Genomic DNA, 18629 nt, shown 5'->3' with positions numbered 1-18629 from the left:
AAAAATTGTAGGTGTATAGGGCTTTCCACCCTAATTTTTTCCGATTTTTCCGATTTATAACTTGGGAGAAATTGGCATTTGAAAATTCGAAAATGACTCTTTTTACCCCGGTCTCCCCTATGGATAAAACCTCTGAAATGGTCATTATACAAATTATTCCACAAAATTGTGAAGAATTTATCGAATGCATGATGGGCGAAATTCGTTTTTTGTAATTAATTCTTTATTTAATAAATAAATTATTTAGTTAATAAAATCAGCAAAAACTAAACAAAAACATGATTTTGCCTTCATAATTTTAATTTGAGATCAATTTCTATCAGATTTATAATTTTTCACATCATTAAACGGCATTAAAATGCCTTAAAGCGCTCATAGAAGGACCTCCAAAACTCACTTTTATAATAAAAGAAAAAAAAACTCGATAAAAGCTTTTACCCTGAATACCAATTCTATTTTTTTTTATTTTTGGAGACTTTATAAAAGTTTGGAGACCATTGGAGACTATTTTTTTATGGTGAATACCTAAATTCTTTTATCTTTCACGCTGAATATGGCCCTCGACAAAACAAAACAATGAAAATAATTTTCATATAGATTTGTTTTCTTTATCATTGAGTTTTGCGAGTGACCTTGACCTCCTCTGCGACAAGAATGTAAACAAAAACAAACATCACGTGATTTAAAAAATTCAAAGAACAATTGACATCTGTAATTAATTTCTAGAAAAAAAATCTAATTCTTGATGAAATTTATTGCAAAAAAAAACATATTGAAAAATTTCTTTAAAAAAATTTTTCAAAGCTATTTTTTTTTTTTTTGAGAAATTAATGTTTCAAAGTCAAAATAAATTAAAACAAAATACTCGTTAGAAGAAAAATAATCCTTAATTGTGTCCTTAGAACTGTTAGAACTGTAAAGGAAATATCAATGCGAAAAATTCCTTGAAAAGTTCTCAATGGAGACGCCTGGTGGTTGCGTTTTAGTTGCATGCAATCACAAAGATTTTTTTTTCAATTTTGCAGCAATTCCTTTACAAAATAAAATTAAATGAAAATAAAAAGCCTTACCTTACATTTGAAATAAATCATTTAATTACGAATCACTTAAAATTAATTCCGGACAATTTCTATGCGTCTATCTGTGGGACTTCTTAGCCCTCCAGTCGACAAACTCATCAAACTGCTCGGCATCGTCATCGCTGCCACTCTCCTCATCCATCTCCATACTTTTGGCCTTTGAACGTTCCAATTCTTCCGCTGCAGCTTCCTTTCGTCGCTGAATCTCCAAAACACGCGACCAGTTGCGAATTTGCTCATCAATCTCCACGATTTGTCGTTCAGCTGTGGATTCCTCCTGATCCTCAGCAATGATTGCATTGGATTCTGTAGCTGCTTCCCGAATTTCCCTTTGGAATTTCTCCCATTCCTCCTCAACGGGGTCTTTGTATTCCTGATTACGTGCTTTCGCGTCCTTAACGGGATCATCGAAGAAACCTTCCGGAAGGGTATCATCCTTTCCTGCCTCCGTGTCCATCTTCTCTTCCACCTCAGTGGGCTTCTCGGTTGCTTTTGCCTTTGATGCACCCTTGGAGCCCTTCGATGTGTCAAAGAAGTCACTCGGAAGGGCTCCCTGAGATGAATTTGTGGCTTTGCTGGGTCCTGCAGATGGTGCTTGTTGCTGCCTTGGTGGTGGATTAGCATTCTTCAGAATCCCCTTGATTTTCTTCGGTGGCTCCACATCTGCTGGGGCAGAGGACGTGGCAGGTCGCTTTAGGGGTGTTTTGAAGTTCTGTGTCTCCTCCTTGAGCTTCCTAGCCTTCTCCACATTCTCCTTGTGCAGCTTCGCATTCACATGAACCTTCCACACATCCTCCGATCGTACGACGCTCTGGCACAGAATACAGGTGAGTTGCCCCAATTCATTATACGTGTTTAGATAAAATTAATTAAGGAAAATCATTTGGAATAAGTTTTAAGCTGAAAAAAAGAGATTTTAGAGGAAAAAATCATTCAAAAGGATATTTTGCTAGAGGTGAGTCGATCTTCGGTTTCTCCGAGACGTTCGTTTTCTGCGATCTCTGCCTCTGCTCGTGCATCATTCGACGCAAATCACTTTGCGAATACTTCTGCTTGGCCAGCCTAAACGTTGCAGACATTTTTGCTGGATTTATTTAAGAAAATTCTAAAGAAAAGGAAAATTTTGTGCAAAGAACGTTCACAACAAATAAAACTACACTGAAGTTTCTATGAATTTGACTGACAGAAAGACAAAAATTCAAAGCAAGCGTTGATACACTGTTAAATGCAATTTTCTGAATTTTCTCTACGCCTCCTACGCAACTAAAAAACAGTAAAAAATAAATAAAAAATCAACTTTCTTATTCTAATTTTGTTAGATTTTCTTTAAAAAGAATTTTTATTCAACTTCCAAAAGATCTAAATAATTTTTTCCTAAAGAATTTTTTAAGTAATTTTTTTTCAGTGTTATTAAATCGCCCTCGCGTGTTTATTTCCAGCATACCAGCGTGAATTTCAGTGCAAAAAAAACTCCGCAAGAAAAAATGTCCCAGGAGGAGGAAGTGAACGGAACAGACGAGGTGCAGGATAAGAAACAGAAAAAAGCCGCTCGTCACGATGGAGGTGTTGCTGATCTCGAGAGGGTCACGGATTACGCGGAGGAGAAGGAAATTCACACAGCAGACATCTCAAATGTAAGACCTAACCTCAAAAATGTTTGTTTTTTTTTTGGGATTTTCTGGGAAGATTTGCTAATCCACGGGTCGCCTTTGCTTCCTGACAGGCGGTGAATAAGTTCGGGGACAAGAGAAATAAAGAAGATGAAGAGAAACTAGCCAAGGAGAGAGAATTGCAGAAGGTACAGATCAAGAAGGAAGATGTGGAACTGATTGTGAGTATCAAGAGCCTTTCATGAAGCCTTTGGGGTGCTATTAAACCCAATCTTTGTCGTGTAGATCAACGAAATGCAAATCAACCGAACGGCTGCAGAGAAAACACTGCGGGAGCATCGAGGTGATGTGGTTGCTGCCCTGGAAGCTCTGACCAATTGATCTCAGCGGCAACCCGGCTGCGATTCACTCTGGCACTCCGGGGAGAGTACCACATAATCCCATAATCTTGGCCACACGACGACTCTAGACTGCGTCTAGTCCCGGGGAATGGGGGGCACACACAAACATAAATAAATAGCTGTAAGGCGACGCCGAGGAATGATCTTGAATAGAGAAAAAAGATTTTCCAAGACGCGCGCTTCTTTCACTAAGGCGACTGATAAGACACTCACGGAGCGTCTATTGGGCGAATTACTTCTAATACGCAATATCGCATCTCCTTATCTCCACACACCTGATAATTGTCTGAGAGTGTGGGGCACTCTCCGAAGCAACCGAATATTTTCGCGCAGTTGGAATCGTGAAGAAGTCTCGAAAACATCTCGGAAGTCTCCGAAACTTTCTTTAGAATTTTTGGTGTTTGATTAAAAAAAAATTTTCTTGCTCTTTGGTGCTTTGAGTTCTCTTGTCAAATGTTAAAATGTCCTGGAAGAAGGATTTATTGGTGCTAGTGGGGTTCCTGTGTAGTTTTTGTGCAGCACACAACGATTCATTGCTTCCAGGTAAGTTCCGGGAGTGTTCCGGTGACGAAAATACGTGTGGCTCGTGGGATTGTACGTAAAAGTCACAGCTATAGTATTCGTTCTGGAAATTTAATTGATTATTTTCAAAATTTTGTAGAGGATTGCTGAGATCAATTGAGATAGAAAATCATTTCTCAAGATTAGAATTTGAAAAATAAATAAAATCAAGTAATTTTAGTTTTTTTTTAAAGTACTGATGAATTTTATAGCACGTTTTGGGCTAAAAATGTGAATTTTTAATTCATTTTTCTTGTTAAATATAAAAATATTCTTTCAAGTGAGCTTGAATCTCTTGAATCTTAAAATTAAAAAAATATTCAGAAGGTATTTTCTGTTCTGAAACTCCTAAAATAACTAAAAAATGAAAGGATATCATTTATTTAAGATTTCCAAGTGATTTCATAGTTGTTCTTGTTCTTAAAAAAATATATCTCGATTCTAAAGATATTTTTCCCATTCCTCTTTTTTTCTTTTCAAAGATCTACACTTTCAATTTAATTTTAGGCAATTTGGAAGTTAGAAATCATTTTTATAGGATCTAATAAATAAAGTAATTAGATCTCATAGCTAAGTCACATTTCAATTGTATAAAAATACTAAATTGTAGATTCAGGTACTTGAAGAACAACATTTTAGAATCTAATGCAATTCAGGAAATTCAATAGGTCTTTGAAGAAAATTTCGAGACATTTTTGCTTATGATTTTATGGTGTGTGTCTAGTTTGCAATAAAAATATTTAAAACGCAAAGGAAAGGAGGTTAATGGCCGCCCAAAGTGTTTAGTTTAGTCTCTATGTTTTTCTAATTGTATTAATTTTGTACTTGGTTATGTCGGTCAAAAATTAACTCTAATGTTCGCTAGACCTACAATGGTTTTTTGCGGTTTTTTGGGGGAGTTAAAAAAAAACAAAGGAAAAGAATTCTACAAAGTCAAAGCCACGGTTTTTAATATTTTATTGCTTCATTATATGATAAGTAGGTACGCAATCAAGAAAAAATCAGGATCTTAAATTAATTTCTTTTTTTCGAGGATAATCCATTGCAAAAGATTAAAAAAATGATTTTTTTTCCAAAAAAGGAAACTTTTAATTTTTAGCTCAATTAATTAACAATCCAACAGTAATAAAATATTCTTTTTTATTATTATTATTATTTATTTAAGACATGTCCTGAGTATAAAGATATACATTTATAGGACTATACACTGATTTTACAAAATTAAAAGCTTACAAATAACAAAGAAAGCAGCAAACAGGAGATTCATCATGGACAAAAAAGAAGAAAAGGGACATTCATTGTGCACGGATTATTTCACCTACAAGTTGTTTAAATTTGTTTTCATTTCGTGTATTTTTTACAAGATCCTAAAATCTGTAATCCAGAATTTGAGTCACTTTCTTTAATTTCACTCATTAATAAATTTTCAACGCATTACTTGATTGTCTCACATAAAAATCACAACCACCATAAATACCCAAAGTCTAGCCCATGAGAGATTGAATTCCTCCCCAATTTTTTTTAGCCAATCCTGCCATTGAGGATCCTTTGGCGTGTCATCACGACAGAGAATGTCCTCTGGGGGAGTTTTGCTCAATACAGGATGATGATGACGTGGGGGTGTGCGAATCCTGCGGTAGCCCCCTTATGACGTATAACTACGAAGAGAAGAGCTGTGTTTACTGCCCAAGTGAGAGCATCATGTGACCGTGAAAGCTCTTCCTTATCACCGCAGAAATTCCCCCATTTTCAGTTTTCAGAAGCAAATGCTACAACAACTGCTGCTACCTCGTCGACGGCTATCCAGGCTATGAGATTCGGTGCATTGAAGGGATGTGCATGCGATGCCATAAATCCGACGTGGAATCCCACTACTGCACGCTCCAGAGCTACCAGGATATCTCAGCTAAATTCATCGTGGCCTTTGGGATTGTCTTCACCGTCGCCTTCGCGTCTATTGTCATCTACCGATGGAGCTTTCGTGGAAGGAGGTATTTACATTTATGTAGCATTGCCCAATATCTTTCCCATGATCTTGTTTTCTTTTATTTAACCCATCCTCACTTTTTGTATGATATATCATACGCAAAATTGGTAATTTTTGATTAATTTTTATGACGCGAATTCGCAAAATTTTCCTTCCGGGTTAGTGTTTTCCACTTTTATGTACCCTTAACTCTTTATATAAATTTTCCTGGGTGTCAAAAACTTAAAATAATGTTATTTTTTGACAAAAATCTAAGTGTATCCAATTGCAATGTTGTCCGGGAACCAAAAAGTGTGTTTTTTAAGTGACAATTCCCTTTTTCTCTGCAATATTTTGTGCAAAATCTCTTATTTATTAATAAAACTTTGTGAATTAACCAAAATATCCGTCTCCGGCAGCAATTTATTTAATTATTTTGTGCGATAAACATCTGCGTATGATATATCATACGTTGGTTGAATTGAGGTACTTTTTAGGTTATAGTGCGAGTTTATTTCTGTGAGGGAAGACCTAAGGGTTTGGGAATGAAAATATAGATTGCAGTGAAAAGGAATGCCAGGAAGTGCTAAATCAGATACATCGTAAGTATTAAGAAGTACCTAATGCCGGGAAATATAAAAATTATAGCGAAAATCTTGATTTTTGTAGGTCTGAGAACGAAGAAGGATAGCACATCCGGCTCTGTCCGGAGACTTGTCAGCATGCTCACAAGAAGTCTCCGTCCTAGAGCCAACCATGCAACTTGAGATGGTTATTTTATTTCCTGGCTACGCAACTGTTAGCGATGAGGACAACTGTGGGAACCACGACAAGTTCAGTCTCTATATCCTTAGAACTAGAACTCTACAAGAACGCGGTGAGTTGACTGTGAAACCCAAGGATTGGAGTTCTATTGGAGCAATTAATTAATTCTGGTCCAAAATCTAGCCAGAATACTTAATTTAAGCATAAATTATGTATTTTATGCATTTAAATAAATTAAAGTTTTTGTGTCAACACTGAGAAAAAATTAGACTTTTTCATCCCCCTTTCGTTAAACGTATGATATATCATACGGTGTCTACCGACGCCCCCATGGGGCCTAAAAATTTTATTTTCAGGAATTATATTTCTTTTAGGCTTATTAGTCAAATTCTAGAAATTGAAGGTCCTAGGTACTGCAGATCTATGACCTCGTTAGCATGGGTTAATCCTTGAAATCTTCTTTTGTTGTCTCGCATGAAGATTTACTTTGAAATTATTGCAAAATATATTTTCTCGTACTTTTGCAAGACATTCGCTTATCTCTTTGTTTATTTAGTTAGTTGGATGGGAGGTGGGGGAGGGATTTTGCGTGGTTCTATTACCCCATTCTGTCTGTGGGCCAAATAAAATTCATCTTTCCAATAAAGTCCTCATTCACATGACTTTAATCAATCAACACAATCAACTGAATGCAATAAATCAAAGTTAATCACTCATAAAATGCCAATAAGAATTTTTTTAAGTAGATTTATTTGCTTTCACTCTATTTCTAATAATTTTTGAGGGTAGTGAGTATTATTCTAAATTTTTAGAACGTTTTTAAGGCAATGAAAAAAGGGCCTAAAAGTTCAGTTTCTTCTTGAAATATTGGCTTTTTTTTAATTCATAAAATTATCTCAAACATCACATGGCTTGATGGAAGGTATTAAAGAATTTTATGGGACAGCAATAAAAGCAATCAATCATAATGCTAAGAATTTGCTAAAATGCTCAGGAATTATTTGAAAAAAAATCATATTCAGTCACGAGAATTCCAAAAGTTGAAGTCCGTGAGAAAAAGCCAAAGAAATAATTTTTCTTCTGTGTTAAGATTGTACCTGGCGCCTCCACTGGGGCTTAAAAATAAGAAGGGTTAAGATGGGGGGGGGCTATATGGATCCGGAAGGAATCCAACAGCCGTACAATTTAAAGTGCAGAAGAAGAAGAAGATGGAGACGCCTGGTGATTTCTCCATGAGAAAATTCGGAAAATTCAAGGAATAAAAAATTTATAATTCTTACCAGGCGCCTCCACTAGGGCTCAAAAGGCTCGAAAAGAGAAAGAGTTTAGATGGAGACGCCAGGTTCTTTCTTCATAAAAAAATTAAAGAAATTCAGAAAATCTTAGTTCTACCTGGCGCCTCCACTGTTGCTTGAAACTAAAAGATTTCAAAAAGAAAACGCCTAGTTTTTCTTCTGTATGAGAGAATTCGGAAAAGACAAAGAATAAAAATTGATTTAGTCTTACCCGGCGCCTCCACTGCTGCCTTAAATTAGAAAAGAATGAACACGGAAACGCCTGGCTCTTCCTAAAAATTAAAAACCTTTAAAATCCCTCTTTAAAGAAATATTTGTCCCAAAGAATTTCTGCAAATTCTTGACAAACAGATTTTAAGAAAGAATTAATGAGTCTTCTTCAAAAAATTCTCCTTCGCTGCAAGAAATTGTTCAAAAATAGAATCTCAAACGAATGGAAAATTCCACGAAACACCGGTTAAAATAGGCAAGCGGGGGCGGCTATTGGATTCATTTTTAAACCTTGAATTTTAATTTAATTTCTCTTCCACCCAAATCCAAATCAATAAGATAAAATCCATGGCGTTATCACTCCGTAACCTCATAATCGTAATCACTTTTCTTTGTTTTGCAGGCAGAGCTTCACAGAGAGACGCTGCAGCTGGCAGAGTACGAACTCTGTGTCTCCGGTGCAACAGAGAACGCTGGAATTGCTTCAGGATCGTCCACCTGAGTACCAGACGCGTCACAACTATCGCCATCAGCAGGAGATGAAGGCAAAAACTGCTCCAGAAACTCCTGAAATGACCCCAACGGTGATGGTCACGCTGGCGCCACCTCCCTACCCAGGCTCAGAGCCCACAAGTGAGGGGACGTCAGACAACGTTCAGCCACCACCGTACAGTCCAACGGAGGGCACAACCGAAAAAACCCTCCACATTTGAACTTATAAATTTCTCTGTGATGATCATCTTCTCTCTCACTCGCATTGGAGTCACAAAAAAAACTCAATAAATTTGATATCACTTTAAGCTTATCAATTTCTTTTCTTCTTCACAATATTTACTCTTCTTCCAATTCTTTTTGAGTTCTTAAAGTGGATTCTTCCTCTCCAATGTGCATTCGGCGGGAAAGTATTTTTGAAGTTCATCAAAAAAATTAAAATTTGGAGGGAAAAATAACAACCCTAATTAGATAATGAAAATTCCGTCAATTTTGAACAATTTAGAGTTAAATAGCTTTCCTGTGGCTTTATCGGACGCTATTCGGGACAACATTTTATTTCACACAGTGCCCAATTCAGATCATTGGAAATTGATTAATTACACCCAACGACGTGCGAATTAATCACAAGATTTTGATCAATTTTGTGCTTGTTGGCAGACAAAATCAATGGGGTGGTGTTCAAAATTTTCACACATCGAGAAAAATAGATTTTAATTCAGCGATGTTCATAAATAGAATTTAGGGGAGAGTGGTCCACAGTGCGATAGATATTTATTACATCACAATATTGTGAACGAGGTAAATTGTCGCTTCGCTCCAATTTACCTCGCCCCGCTTCGCGGGGATTTGTTGCGCTTCGCGCAAATTTCAGAGAGAAAATAAATTATGATGGTTTAAAGGCAGATTTGGGCCACTTATCGATCCCAAAAGAAAAAATTTGCAAAGAGAAGAAATCATTTTCATACAACATTTCGGGCGCGAAATTCAAAAATTTGCAAAAAATGCATGACTTTTTATATGGGGGCTACCTGAAGGGGGGCTTTGGGGGGAAAATGAATACGGCCACTCGAAAGCGCCTGATATAAGGAGTCTCTGTACCAAATTTCATCACGATCGGTCAAACGGTGTAGATTTGTATAGCTGTACAGACACGAAATCCTTTCTTTATTATATAGAAGATATAGAAGATAGATGGAGAGCTCTCATCAAACCCAAAAGAAAAAAATTTGCAAAGAGAAGAAATCATTTTCATACAACATTTCAGGCGCCAAATTCAAAAATTCGCAAAAAATGCATGACTTTTATATGGGGGCTACCTGAAGGGGGGCTTTGGGGGGAAAATGAATACGGCCACTCGAAAGCGCCTGATATAAGGAGTCTCTGTACCAAATTTCATCACGATCGGTCAAACGGTGTAGATTTGTATAGCTGTACAGACACGAAATCCTTTCTTTATTATATAGATGATTTGGCAAAAATTGTAAAAATTCTTGGATATTTCTGGCTTAATCTATAGGGGAGAAGGGCCCACAATGTGACCATTTTTTTTTCATTAAAAAAAATTTAAAGCAGATATTTAATTCCCTTTTCCCTTAAGAAACTTTTTTTTTAGACGATTTAAATGTATAATTTTTGAACTAAAATTATATTGTTTTTGTAGGAGTATTATTCTCCTTCTGGGGGCGTAAATAGTGTGAATGCGGGTTTAAAAGAAACTAAGTCTTTACCCAAAGCTTTCGGATTTAACCACGCCTTCCTGAGTGGTATTAAAGAGAGAGAGAGAGAGATTTATTTTCAACAATTTAAAGAAGAATTTAACATTTTTCAGTTTTAATTTTTAAGAAGATGAATTTTTCTGATATTGATGATGATACAATAAAATTATTTTCTTACTTTTTTTAACACGTTGAAGATCGATAAAAAATGTAATAAATGATCTGTAAGGTAGAAAAAGAATATTCAGCTCTTTTATAGTTCTCTGATATTTTTATGTAAGAACATTAATTTTATGGAATAAAAAAAAGACCCCAAAAAATATTTTAATATAAAAACGATCTTTTTCATATTTTTGGATTTTTTATTTATCCAGTTTTTCTTTGTTTCTTGTGTTTTACGATACTTATTTTACGTATTTTGTACATTCTGCGAAAATTATGATCTGGTTCGCAAAAATATTTTTAAAAAATTTCACTTTTTGTAGATTTTTTTGCTGAATTATTTTTATGCTTTGAGGAGCTTTTTCTGTTTCCTGAGCTTAGGATTAGGTACCAAATTTTGCACATTCGATAAATATTTTTCATATTCTTCAGAGAGTTCTTAGTGCTACGTAAAGTTTCGGAATTTTCTTTAGTTTTTCTAGTGTTATGTGAATTGCTAAAAATAGTCAAAATTCAATTTAAAAAAAGAATAATTCTTACATTTTATTAAACATGATAATTTCCAATTATATATTACTCAGAATTAATTTTCCAACAATAAGCAAAAGAATCACCTAAAAAGCTTTCCATATATCAGTGAGCTTTGCTCAAAAGCTCCCCGAGAGTGCGTGCTTTTCTCACATTTCCCGCATGCGCGCCAAACGCAAAAACTCCCCGAGAATCAGTTGGGGAAAATGGGGAAATTGTGACCTTAAAGGTAGGTAGGTAGATCACCTACGCGGGGGCTTTGGTCAATGTATTATTTTGTTGTTGCTCATGCTTTTCCCTCCTATCTTGTGAGCGGAACTTTGGGGCTGGGTGACAAGAAGAGAGCGACCCAAAGAGAATGACAGGCACCCACTTAGCGCACCCGATAATAGGAGCGCGTTAGACTCTTGAGAACCTCATCAGTATTGAGTTCTTTGCTGTTTGGGCGATAAGTGTTGATGTGATTGGGAGCTCCTGACTCGCCAGTTTCATGACTTTTCACCCAAAAAACACCCCAAAAAGGCACCGAAGGACGCGGAAGAGAAAAGAAGGATCGTGTGGGGGGTCGGGATGAGATGATCTTTGTGAATTTTCTTAAAGTGAAATATTTTGTTAAACAATAAAAGAAGATCTTTTCTTATCAGTGAAGATCAGGTGGAAAAAAACAACATTTTTTGTGCAAAAAGACTTGTTAAAGAAAAACGTGTGACACGTCCTGAGAAATGCTCTCGACGAAAAGTGTCGAAAAAGTGTGGAAAAGCTCATTTAGTGTGTTCATGGTGTTTTCCCTCGTGATACAGAAATTCGCAGCTGGTTACACGAATTACACAGGTAGGTAGGTGTACGCACAAACCGCGTATGTGCTTCACTGTTGGTTTAATTGCGCAAAATTCCCCGCACAATATTGCCCAATTGACCGAATTAAGCATTGGTGATCGTTATTGAATTGATCGATTTTCTTCTTTACTACATTTACTACAAAATGACGATCAATCACTCAATTGACCGTGATGACTTCTTCCTCAAACAATTTTCCCCACAGAGATTCCGCGCGCGATTTATTTTTTTCTGTCGAATTTTCTTATTTTCCATTCAAGAGAATCTTTTATTTTACATAAAATAAGAGAAAAAAAAACGAGAGAATTTCCTTGTCTTCTGTGTATATTATTTTTCATCGACACATAGAAATATTAATAGAAAATAAATTGTGTGCAAAGTGGTGAGACAGAGTGAGAAAATTTCTCTGTTGACAACTTATCACAACTCCACTTGATTACACTCACTGTGATAAAAGTGATAACAGCGCAATTGAGGTGGAGCAGAACCGATAAGAGAAAATTGATTCTCACTTTTTTCCATTCTCATGCACAAAAGGGCGGAAAATTGGTCATCTTTGGCGTTGGATTTATTTGCAAATTGAGCACACAACACCTTAAGTGCAGTGCACCTATAAATATCAGGTGGATAAGCTTTTTATATACCTACATACATATATAGTGTTGCATACATAAAACGTGCGGTACACGAGAATAACAAAATTTTCAGTGACATGGAAGGAAAATTTACAGAATTTTTTCAATTTTTCTTTGAAAAAGTTTTGATAAAATAATTCTTTTTCTTTTAGAATATTTGACAGAATTGTGTGACAAAGCTTAAGTTATGCTAATTTAATTATTAATTACATTATGGTACACCTTTAAAAAGGAATGAAAGTATTATTTAATATTTTCAAAACGAATATATGATGAAATCTTTCTTGAGGCTAACGGAAATTGGTTTAAAAATAGACATTTTAAACCCTCTAAAAGTCAGAAAGTTTATGCTTTTCTACTAAGGACAAGAAAAATAATATTTTTTAGTGTTAGAATTACATTTAAAAAATTTATATAGAAAATTTTTGAAGGTTTTGAACAATATAAAACGTTACAATAAAAACGACAAACATTCTTAAAAAAAAACATCAAACTGTGTAAAATGTTACAGGTCTGATGATGAGGGGAACCCAAACTCTCGAAACGCTCGAAACGTTGCGATAAAATTAAATAGAGAAAATCTATCGAGGTACTTCTCCGTGGAATTAATTCAATGAAACGTCAAACGTTAGAAAATCGCAAACGTAAAATATTAATATAAAAATGTGATAAGTTTTTAGCGTTTTTAGAGAAATTTCGATTCGTTTTTACAACCATTATTGACGTCTTAAAAGAGGATTTAAAGGAAAACCTTCCTGGAATAAATTGCTGGATAAAATAGAATATTCGCTTGATAATTAGAAACCCTTTTCTGACCAAAAGAATGATTTTTTGGTCAAAAGTTTATTTAAAATTTCTTATTTAATGAGAAAGTCTTTGTATCCAAAGACTAAGAAATAAGTTCTAATAATTCTTAATAATAATAATCTTAATAATAAAGTATCTTACAAGGATTGAAATTAAACATTCTTCCCCTAATTTCTGCAAAACTTTAGAAAATATTTCTTTGTTTTGAATTTTAACGACTGTTGCAAGTTTATTGAATTATTTTCTTCAAGAATAAAGTAATAAAAATTCTGTGCTCTCCTATTTTCCTCTTACAGTATTCTGATTTAAAAAATTTACAATCTTGTTCATCTGTTTAAAAAATATTAGTTTCCCACCTCTCATTGTTTCTCGAAAAGCGTATGATTTTAAGTTTTTTTCATACATTAACTTGAGCACCCACTAAATTCCCTTAAACGTGACTCAATATCCCCCACTCAAGCTAGAAAATTACAAAGAGAAATATCCTTTTGTGAGACTTTATGAATTTTATGAGCTTCTTTGGCCACAAAATGACAATCCCCGCTGCAATTAATTTCCACACACAACACAATATTATTTACACACAGAATTGACATGAAAAGATAGGGCGAGCTATCGTGTACTTCGACGGGGATGATAGTGTGTGGCTTTTTATCACCATTGGGGCCCTCTAACATGCCAAACATGAATTGTGTGTAATTTTCTGTGTGGCTTTCTCGGCACGCCAAATTAGGCACCTGTTTACCCAGAGCTTTTTGAGCTTTTCATTGATGTGGAAAAATTTATCATAATACACCCTTCGGGGTCGTGGGAAACAAAACAGGAAATTTTTCACAATTTTATCTCAATGCTCGTGGAAATTTTTTTCTGGCTCACTCAGAGATTAATATTTGGCTTCGCGAAGTACTTTTGATTAGATTTGGAGCGAATTTATTAACCCATTTTCCATTAGCACCGAGTCATATCCTTCTTTAAAATTCAATTAGAATCAAATGATAAGAAAATTGAAAATCTTATCATGATTATTTAAATATTTTTGGGCATTTTTTTTGTATGACGGCGGATTGCACGTTTTGTGGATTTGATGGTTCTAAAAGAAATTTCCTCAGCGCGGTATGATTGAGTTCTGATACCTCAGAGAGAGACAATACACCCGCTAGAGATAAGAAACAGTGAATTAAAATGATATTAAGGACAGAGGTTTTCCCCAAAGATAATCGCATGAGATGAATGGATCTCCAACTTGATAGATAAAAAAAACAGAATTCTTTTTAGCTTGGAAGTAGAATGAGTCAGCTGATCTACAAAAAAAAATTGATAAATTACGAAAGTCAATCATAACGCGTCCAGTTATTAGAGTTGGTATACCACAACGCGGATGGGTCACTCTATGCGTTGTAATTTAATTTGTGAGCAGAATTAGTAGGCAAAGTTGATTTTTTTATGAAATTCATCAATATGTAAGATAAAAATGCTCATATCTGAGGTTCTATAAGACCTACAGAAATTTCGTGATTAGTTATGGAAAGGTATTGAAATAAGCCATAATCTGGCATATATTTAGAAACATTTCAAGGTCACCTCCAGAACACAAAGTGGCGGTTTTTTGTTTTACAAAAACAGTTTTTGGCATTTTTTGTCCCGAAGAAATGGTTTTAGAGGTTTCTGATGTTCTAGAAAGTTGTAGAGTTTTGCAAAACCTTTAAGTTGATACTAAGATGGGCAAAATCGGACAAGCCGTTCAGGAGATATGACTCTTTGAACTTTTCAAATTCAAGAATTTTTCAAATGGCTATATCTTCTAAACAACGACATAGATTTTCTTCATTTTCAGACTGGTGATAGATATTGAGTCAGGCAATAACATATCAAAATTTAAAGGGAAACGATAACAGATGTTCGGAGATATTACCCCTTAAAGATAGGCAATTTTTGTTTTTGATTTTAGCGCCTCTTGTGGTCATTTTTGGAACTTGGAATGTTCTAGAAAGTTGTAGGGCTTCTTGATACCTTTCATTTGATACCAAGATGGTCAAAATCGGTCAGGCCGTTCTCAAGTTATATCGAAAAAACACTTTTTGCTTTAGACCGCCATATTTGCTAAACGGCTTGACCGATTTTCAAGTATGATTTGTTGATGAAAACGTCTCACTAAGCCCTACAACATACTAAAATTTCAGATTTCTAGCTATAAGGGAACTGGTTGACGGTGTTTCAAAATGGCGGACGGCGGCCATCTTGGATTTTGAAAATGCAAAAAAATGAAATTTTACACCCACATTTCTATAGAAAACTTCAAACCGGAAGTCTCTATCTGCTACCGTTCTCGAGATCTAAGACAAAGTTTGGACCACCGGCAGGCCGGCAGGCCGGCCGAATCACAAATTTTCCACCACCATTTTCGTAATGTGGGATGTCTAAAACGTGCTCATACCAAGTTTGAGCCCGATCTGAGGTGGTCGGTTTTTCCGACGATTACAATACTTGGTATGCCACGATTGTGGTATACCAACTAATTTTTGAAAAAAGGAACAATTATTGTAAACTCTCACAGAACTAAGACACATTTCGTGCTAAAAAATCTCTAATTTTGGAAATTAAAAAAAAAAAGAATTCCAAAGTCTTAAAAAATTAAATGGTTCTACAAAGAATATTTTTTAATCTTCTCAAGAATTAATAAGATTAGCATACATAAATATGTAAATTTATATCCAAGACTTTATAGAAAAAAATTCTAGATTTTCTACAGAATAAAAATCTTTTAAAAACTTTTTTTTTATGAATGCATGTTGTTTAAAAATATCTGTTTTTTTATGTTGCTATAGGCTTCCGGTGTTCGTCAGAGGAAAATTCCCGCTCACCCAAGGAAAAGCAGCAATTTATGCCAAAGCTTTCGAGCCCAATTGTGGCTCTTCTTCAGTGGTTTTGCTTGTTATTTTCTTGGGGATTGTCCTCCACTCTCGATGTTCCAACACTCATTAGGATTTTCCGCAGCTTTTTCCTTTTCAATTTTCAATTTTTCTTTTTCACTCTTTGTTTGTACGTTTGTATTTGGCGGATACTCTTTGTGAAGTATCCGCCAAATACAAACGTACAAACAAAGAGTGAAAAAGAAAAATTGAAAATTGAAAAGGAAAAAGCTCCGGAAAATCCTAATGAGTGTTGGAACATCGAGAGTGGAGGACAATCCCCAAGAAAATAACAAGCAAAACCACTGAAGAAGAGCCACAATTGGGCTCGAAAGCTTTGGCATAAATTGCTGCTTTTCCTTGGGTGAGCGGGAATTTTCCTCTGACGAACACCGGAAGCCTATAGCAACATAAAAAATCAATACGTCAGAATAAGAAAGGAAATATCTGTTTTATTATGCCAAATACATCTACATACCTATTGTTGAAAATTAATCAGCAATATTTCTTATGATAAACGAAAGAGCTTCATCGTCAACAAGTTCACGTGAGAGGGAAGCGCGATAACGATGCCATTTAAAGATTTATTGCTGCTCAAAGAAATTTCTTGCGTTAATTAATTTTCTTTTGCTGATCAAAATCTTCCAGGGAATCCCTGCACGGATAACAACCATTGCAAATATCGTGAGATTTGCAACGTAGAAATTGGACTCTGTCAGTGCGATGAATATTCCATTCCGTACGAATATGCGGCTGGGAAGGAATTCTGCAAACTCTGTCCACGTAAGATGGGAAACAAAGAAAACTTCTGGAATTTTTAATTAATAATTTTGGCATCTTTGCAGTTGAAGGGGAGCCATGTGAGGATAATTGCTGCTACGGGGACAATATCTTCTGTATCCGGGACGTTTGTACGGCGTGCAAGAGGAAGGACAATGGGGCACTACTCTGTCCCAACGGGGGACATCTTATCTTCGCCACAGCCTCCCAGATTGCCCTGTCAGCTGCCCTGATAATCGGCATTGCAGCTCTGGCCACACTCCTCTTCCGGATGTGCTCAAAGAGATCACTGTGAGTATTTTTTCGCCAAGAAATCCCATTCAAAATATTTGAATTTCAACGAATTCTCTCCCCTACAGGACGGACAGACCGCGAGGAAGGAGCTTCCTGAGTGATGAAGGTGGAAGATTTGCCTCAGAACGTGCCTCCCTTTCCTCCATCCAAATCCGCATCCTCCAGCGTCTGCGGGATCGACCGCCACGCTATGAGAATCGCCAAAATTTTCGTTCTCAATCACTGGAACCTGGCATTGCGCCACCCTCGTACGAATCCTCGGCGACTCCGTCAACAGATACGGAGCTTCCGCCACCCTATACAATTGCCATAGGATCCCATGCCTTCGACAATGAAGGCTTCACCCCTTCAGAGGTTGCCAACGATGTCTCCCCGCCCGATGCAGCGGAAAGGAGACGACATAGTAGCTCAGAAATGAGCAAATCGCAATTACTTCTAGACAATGAGAAAGCAATTCACATGTGATGTTCTGTACAACCCCCAGGCTCTTTTATCTGTTCCTTAGTTCTTAAGTTTTTAATACAAAGAGATAAAGAACTTCTTTTTTTTTTGCTAAAATTAAGGTCTTTTCCTTTTATTGAAAAAGTCTGAAGTTTGATTGAGTTTTCTTGGAGGTTTTTCAGGATAAAGCACTTAAGGATTTGCAGGAAAAATTAGGAAAGGAAAGAAAATTCAATTAAATTTTGTAAAGAAAAGCAAGATCAAGATTTTCGAAAGTTTAATCCTTAAAGAATTCTCTGAATTTAATCAATTTTAAATGAAATATAAATTATCTCGATGGAGACGCCTGGTAATCAAAAATTCATTTTGAAGCATTAGATTTATTTATTTAGGTACGGAAATGGAGGCCCCTAGTTACGAAAGCGGAAAACTACGTACTTTGTCTAAGCTTGAATTAAATTAACCGTTTCACCAAAACTACCAATAAAGACATTTCTTACGCATATTGTGCGTATAAACATTAAAAATCTCTTACCTCCTAAGTTAATTTTTTATGGTGTTTTCAAATAAAAAAAAACAATCTTCATTAAAAAATTTACGCCTAAGAAATTAAATTTTATCTCAAAACTAAAGCAAAAAAAAGTAGGTTTGTAGGTACGTACTTAGAAAAAAATTCCTAACACTAAATACAAATTCTAAAGAAAATAATTAAATTTTACAAATTTCTGCCGTTTTCATTTCCAAAATGCTTTCGTATTAAAATATGTATATCATTCAAAATTTTAATTGGAAAGTTCAAATCAATACGTAAAAAATCTGTACTGAAATTTCAAGATTTCAAGCGATTTTCAAGGGTTTCTTGGTCGCTGAATAAGGCCCAATATTAGGAAATTAATTTTTACACGACATTTAATAAAATAATCAATTATCAATGTCAAAAAAGTTTACCCGGCTGGTCATTCAGGTTCATTCGTCATTCAAGTTTTATTTTTCAATAGGTAGCAGTCTATCAATAAGGTGGGAGTCAAAACGCGGGATCTGACCTTTTGAAAATACTCTTTTATTATTTTTGCGACGTTTCGGAGCTTTATTTCTCCTTCCTCAGGCATCAATAATTGAGGGTATTTTTGTCAAATTAA

The 18629-nt window shown here is 35.5% G+C and overlaps 5 protein-coding genes across 6 annotated transcripts in view; 4 read left to right on the top strand and 1 right to left on the bottom strand.

Moving 5' to 3' along the window:
• The window catches only part of LOC129787307 (DNA-binding protein RFX2), an 865065-nt gene that overhangs the window by 164949 nt on the left and 681487 nt on the right, over nucleotides 1–18629 (top strand). The gene's annotated exons all lie outside the window — the stretch shown is intronic.
• LOC129787354 (zinc finger protein 830) lies at nucleotides 1072–2266 on the bottom strand. Its single transcript, XM_055822892.1, has 2 exons — nucleotides 2025–2266; nucleotides 1072–1930 (listed from the first exon to the last, which is right to left on the bottom strand). The coding sequence occupies exons 1-2, from the start codon at nucleotides 2156–2158 to the stop codon at nucleotides 1138–1140; spliced, it is 927 nt and encodes a 308-aa protein (XP_055678867.1). The 5' UTR covers nucleotides 2159–2266; the 3' UTR covers nucleotides 1072–1137.
• LOC129787371 (huntingtin-interacting protein K) lies at nucleotides 2509–3263 on the top strand. Its single transcript, XM_055822910.1, has 3 exons — nucleotides 2509–2713; nucleotides 2803–2910; nucleotides 2975–3263. Exons 1-3 carry the CDS (start codon nucleotides 2564–2566, stop codon nucleotides 3068–3070), a joined length of 354 nt encoding a protein of 117 aa, XP_055678885.1. The 5' UTR covers nucleotides 2509–2563; the 3' UTR covers nucleotides 3071–3263.
• Nucleotides 3383–8692, top strand: LOC129787361 (uncharacterized). The gene is made up of 4 exons (XM_055822898.1): nucleotides 3383–3633; nucleotides 5177–5341; nucleotides 5405–5642; nucleotides 8291–8692. The coding sequence occupies exons 1-4, from the start codon at nucleotides 3552–3554 to the stop codon at nucleotides 8598–8600; spliced, it is 795 nt and encodes a 264-aa protein (XP_055678873.1). The 5' UTR covers nucleotides 3383–3551; the 3' UTR covers nucleotides 8601–8692.
• On the top strand, nucleotides 11158–17618 carry LOC129787360 (uncharacterized). The gene is made up of 4 exons (XM_055822897.1): nucleotides 11158–11618; nucleotides 16624–16758; nucleotides 16821–17046; nucleotides 17115–17618. The coding sequence occupies exons 1-4, from the start codon at nucleotides 11510–11512 to the stop codon at nucleotides 17512–17514; spliced, it is 870 nt and encodes a 289-aa protein (XP_055678872.1). The 5' UTR covers nucleotides 11158–11509; the 3' UTR covers nucleotides 17515–17618.

Source organism: Lutzomyia longipalpis, chromosome 1 (assembly GCF_024334085.1).
Source record: "Lutzomyia longipalpis isolate SR_M1_2022 chromosome 1, ASM2433408v1".
NCBI lineage: Eukaryota > Metazoa > Arthropoda > Insecta > Diptera > Psychodidae > Lutzomyia > Lutzomyia longipalpis.
The sequence above is the reverse complement of the archived record's forward strand: the minus strand, read 5'-3'. Positions and strand labels throughout refer to the sequence as shown.

Excerpts from the sequence above, each read along its gene's own strand:
- LOC129787354 (XM_055822892.1), bottom strand. The coding sequence starts at position 2,158 with ATGTCTGCAACGTTTAGGCTGGCCAAGCAGAAGTATTCGCAAAGTGAT. Across the intron at positions 1,931-2,024 it reads ATCGACTCACCTCTAGCAAA|GTATAATGAATTGGGGCAAC; the intron begins ATATCCTTTTGA and ends TTATCTAAACAC.
- LOC129787371 (XM_055822910.1), top strand. The coding sequence starts at position 2,564 with ATGTCCCAGGAGGAGGAAGTGAACGGAACAGACGAGGTGCAGGATAAG. Across the intron at positions 2,714-2,802 it reads ACACAGCAGACATCTCAAAT|GCGGTGAATAAGTTCGGGGA; the intron begins GTAAGACCTAAC and ends GCTTCCTGACAG. Across the intron at positions 2,911-2,974 it reads AGGAAGATGTGGAACTGATT|ATCAACGAAATGCAAATCAA; the intron begins GTGAGTATCAAG and ends TTTGTCGTGTAG.
- LOC129787361 (XM_055822898.1), top strand. The coding sequence starts at position 3,552 with ATGTCCTGGAAGAAGGATTTATTGGTGCTAGTGGGGTTCCTGTGTAGT. Across the intron at positions 3,634-5,176 it reads CAACGATTCATTGCTTCCAG|CCAATCCTGCCATTGAGGAT; the intron begins GTAAGTTCCGGG and ends AATTTTTTTTAG. Across the intron at positions 5,342-5,404 it reads GAGCTGTGTTTACTGCCCAA|TTTTCAGAAGCAAATGCTAC; the intron begins GTGAGAGCATCA and ends CCCCATTTTCAG.
- LOC129787360 (XM_055822897.1), top strand. The coding sequence starts at position 11,510 with ATGCTCTCGACGAAAAGTGTCGAAAAAGTGTGGAAAAGCTCATTTAGT. Across the intron at positions 11,619-16,623 it reads TGGTTACACGAATTACACAG|GGAATCCCTGCACGGATAAC; the intron begins GTAGGTAGGTGT and ends AAAATCTTCCAG. Across the intron at positions 16,759-16,820 it reads ATTCTGCAAACTCTGTCCAC|TTGAAGGGGAGCCATGTGAG; the intron begins GTAAGATGGGAA and ends GCATCTTTGCAG.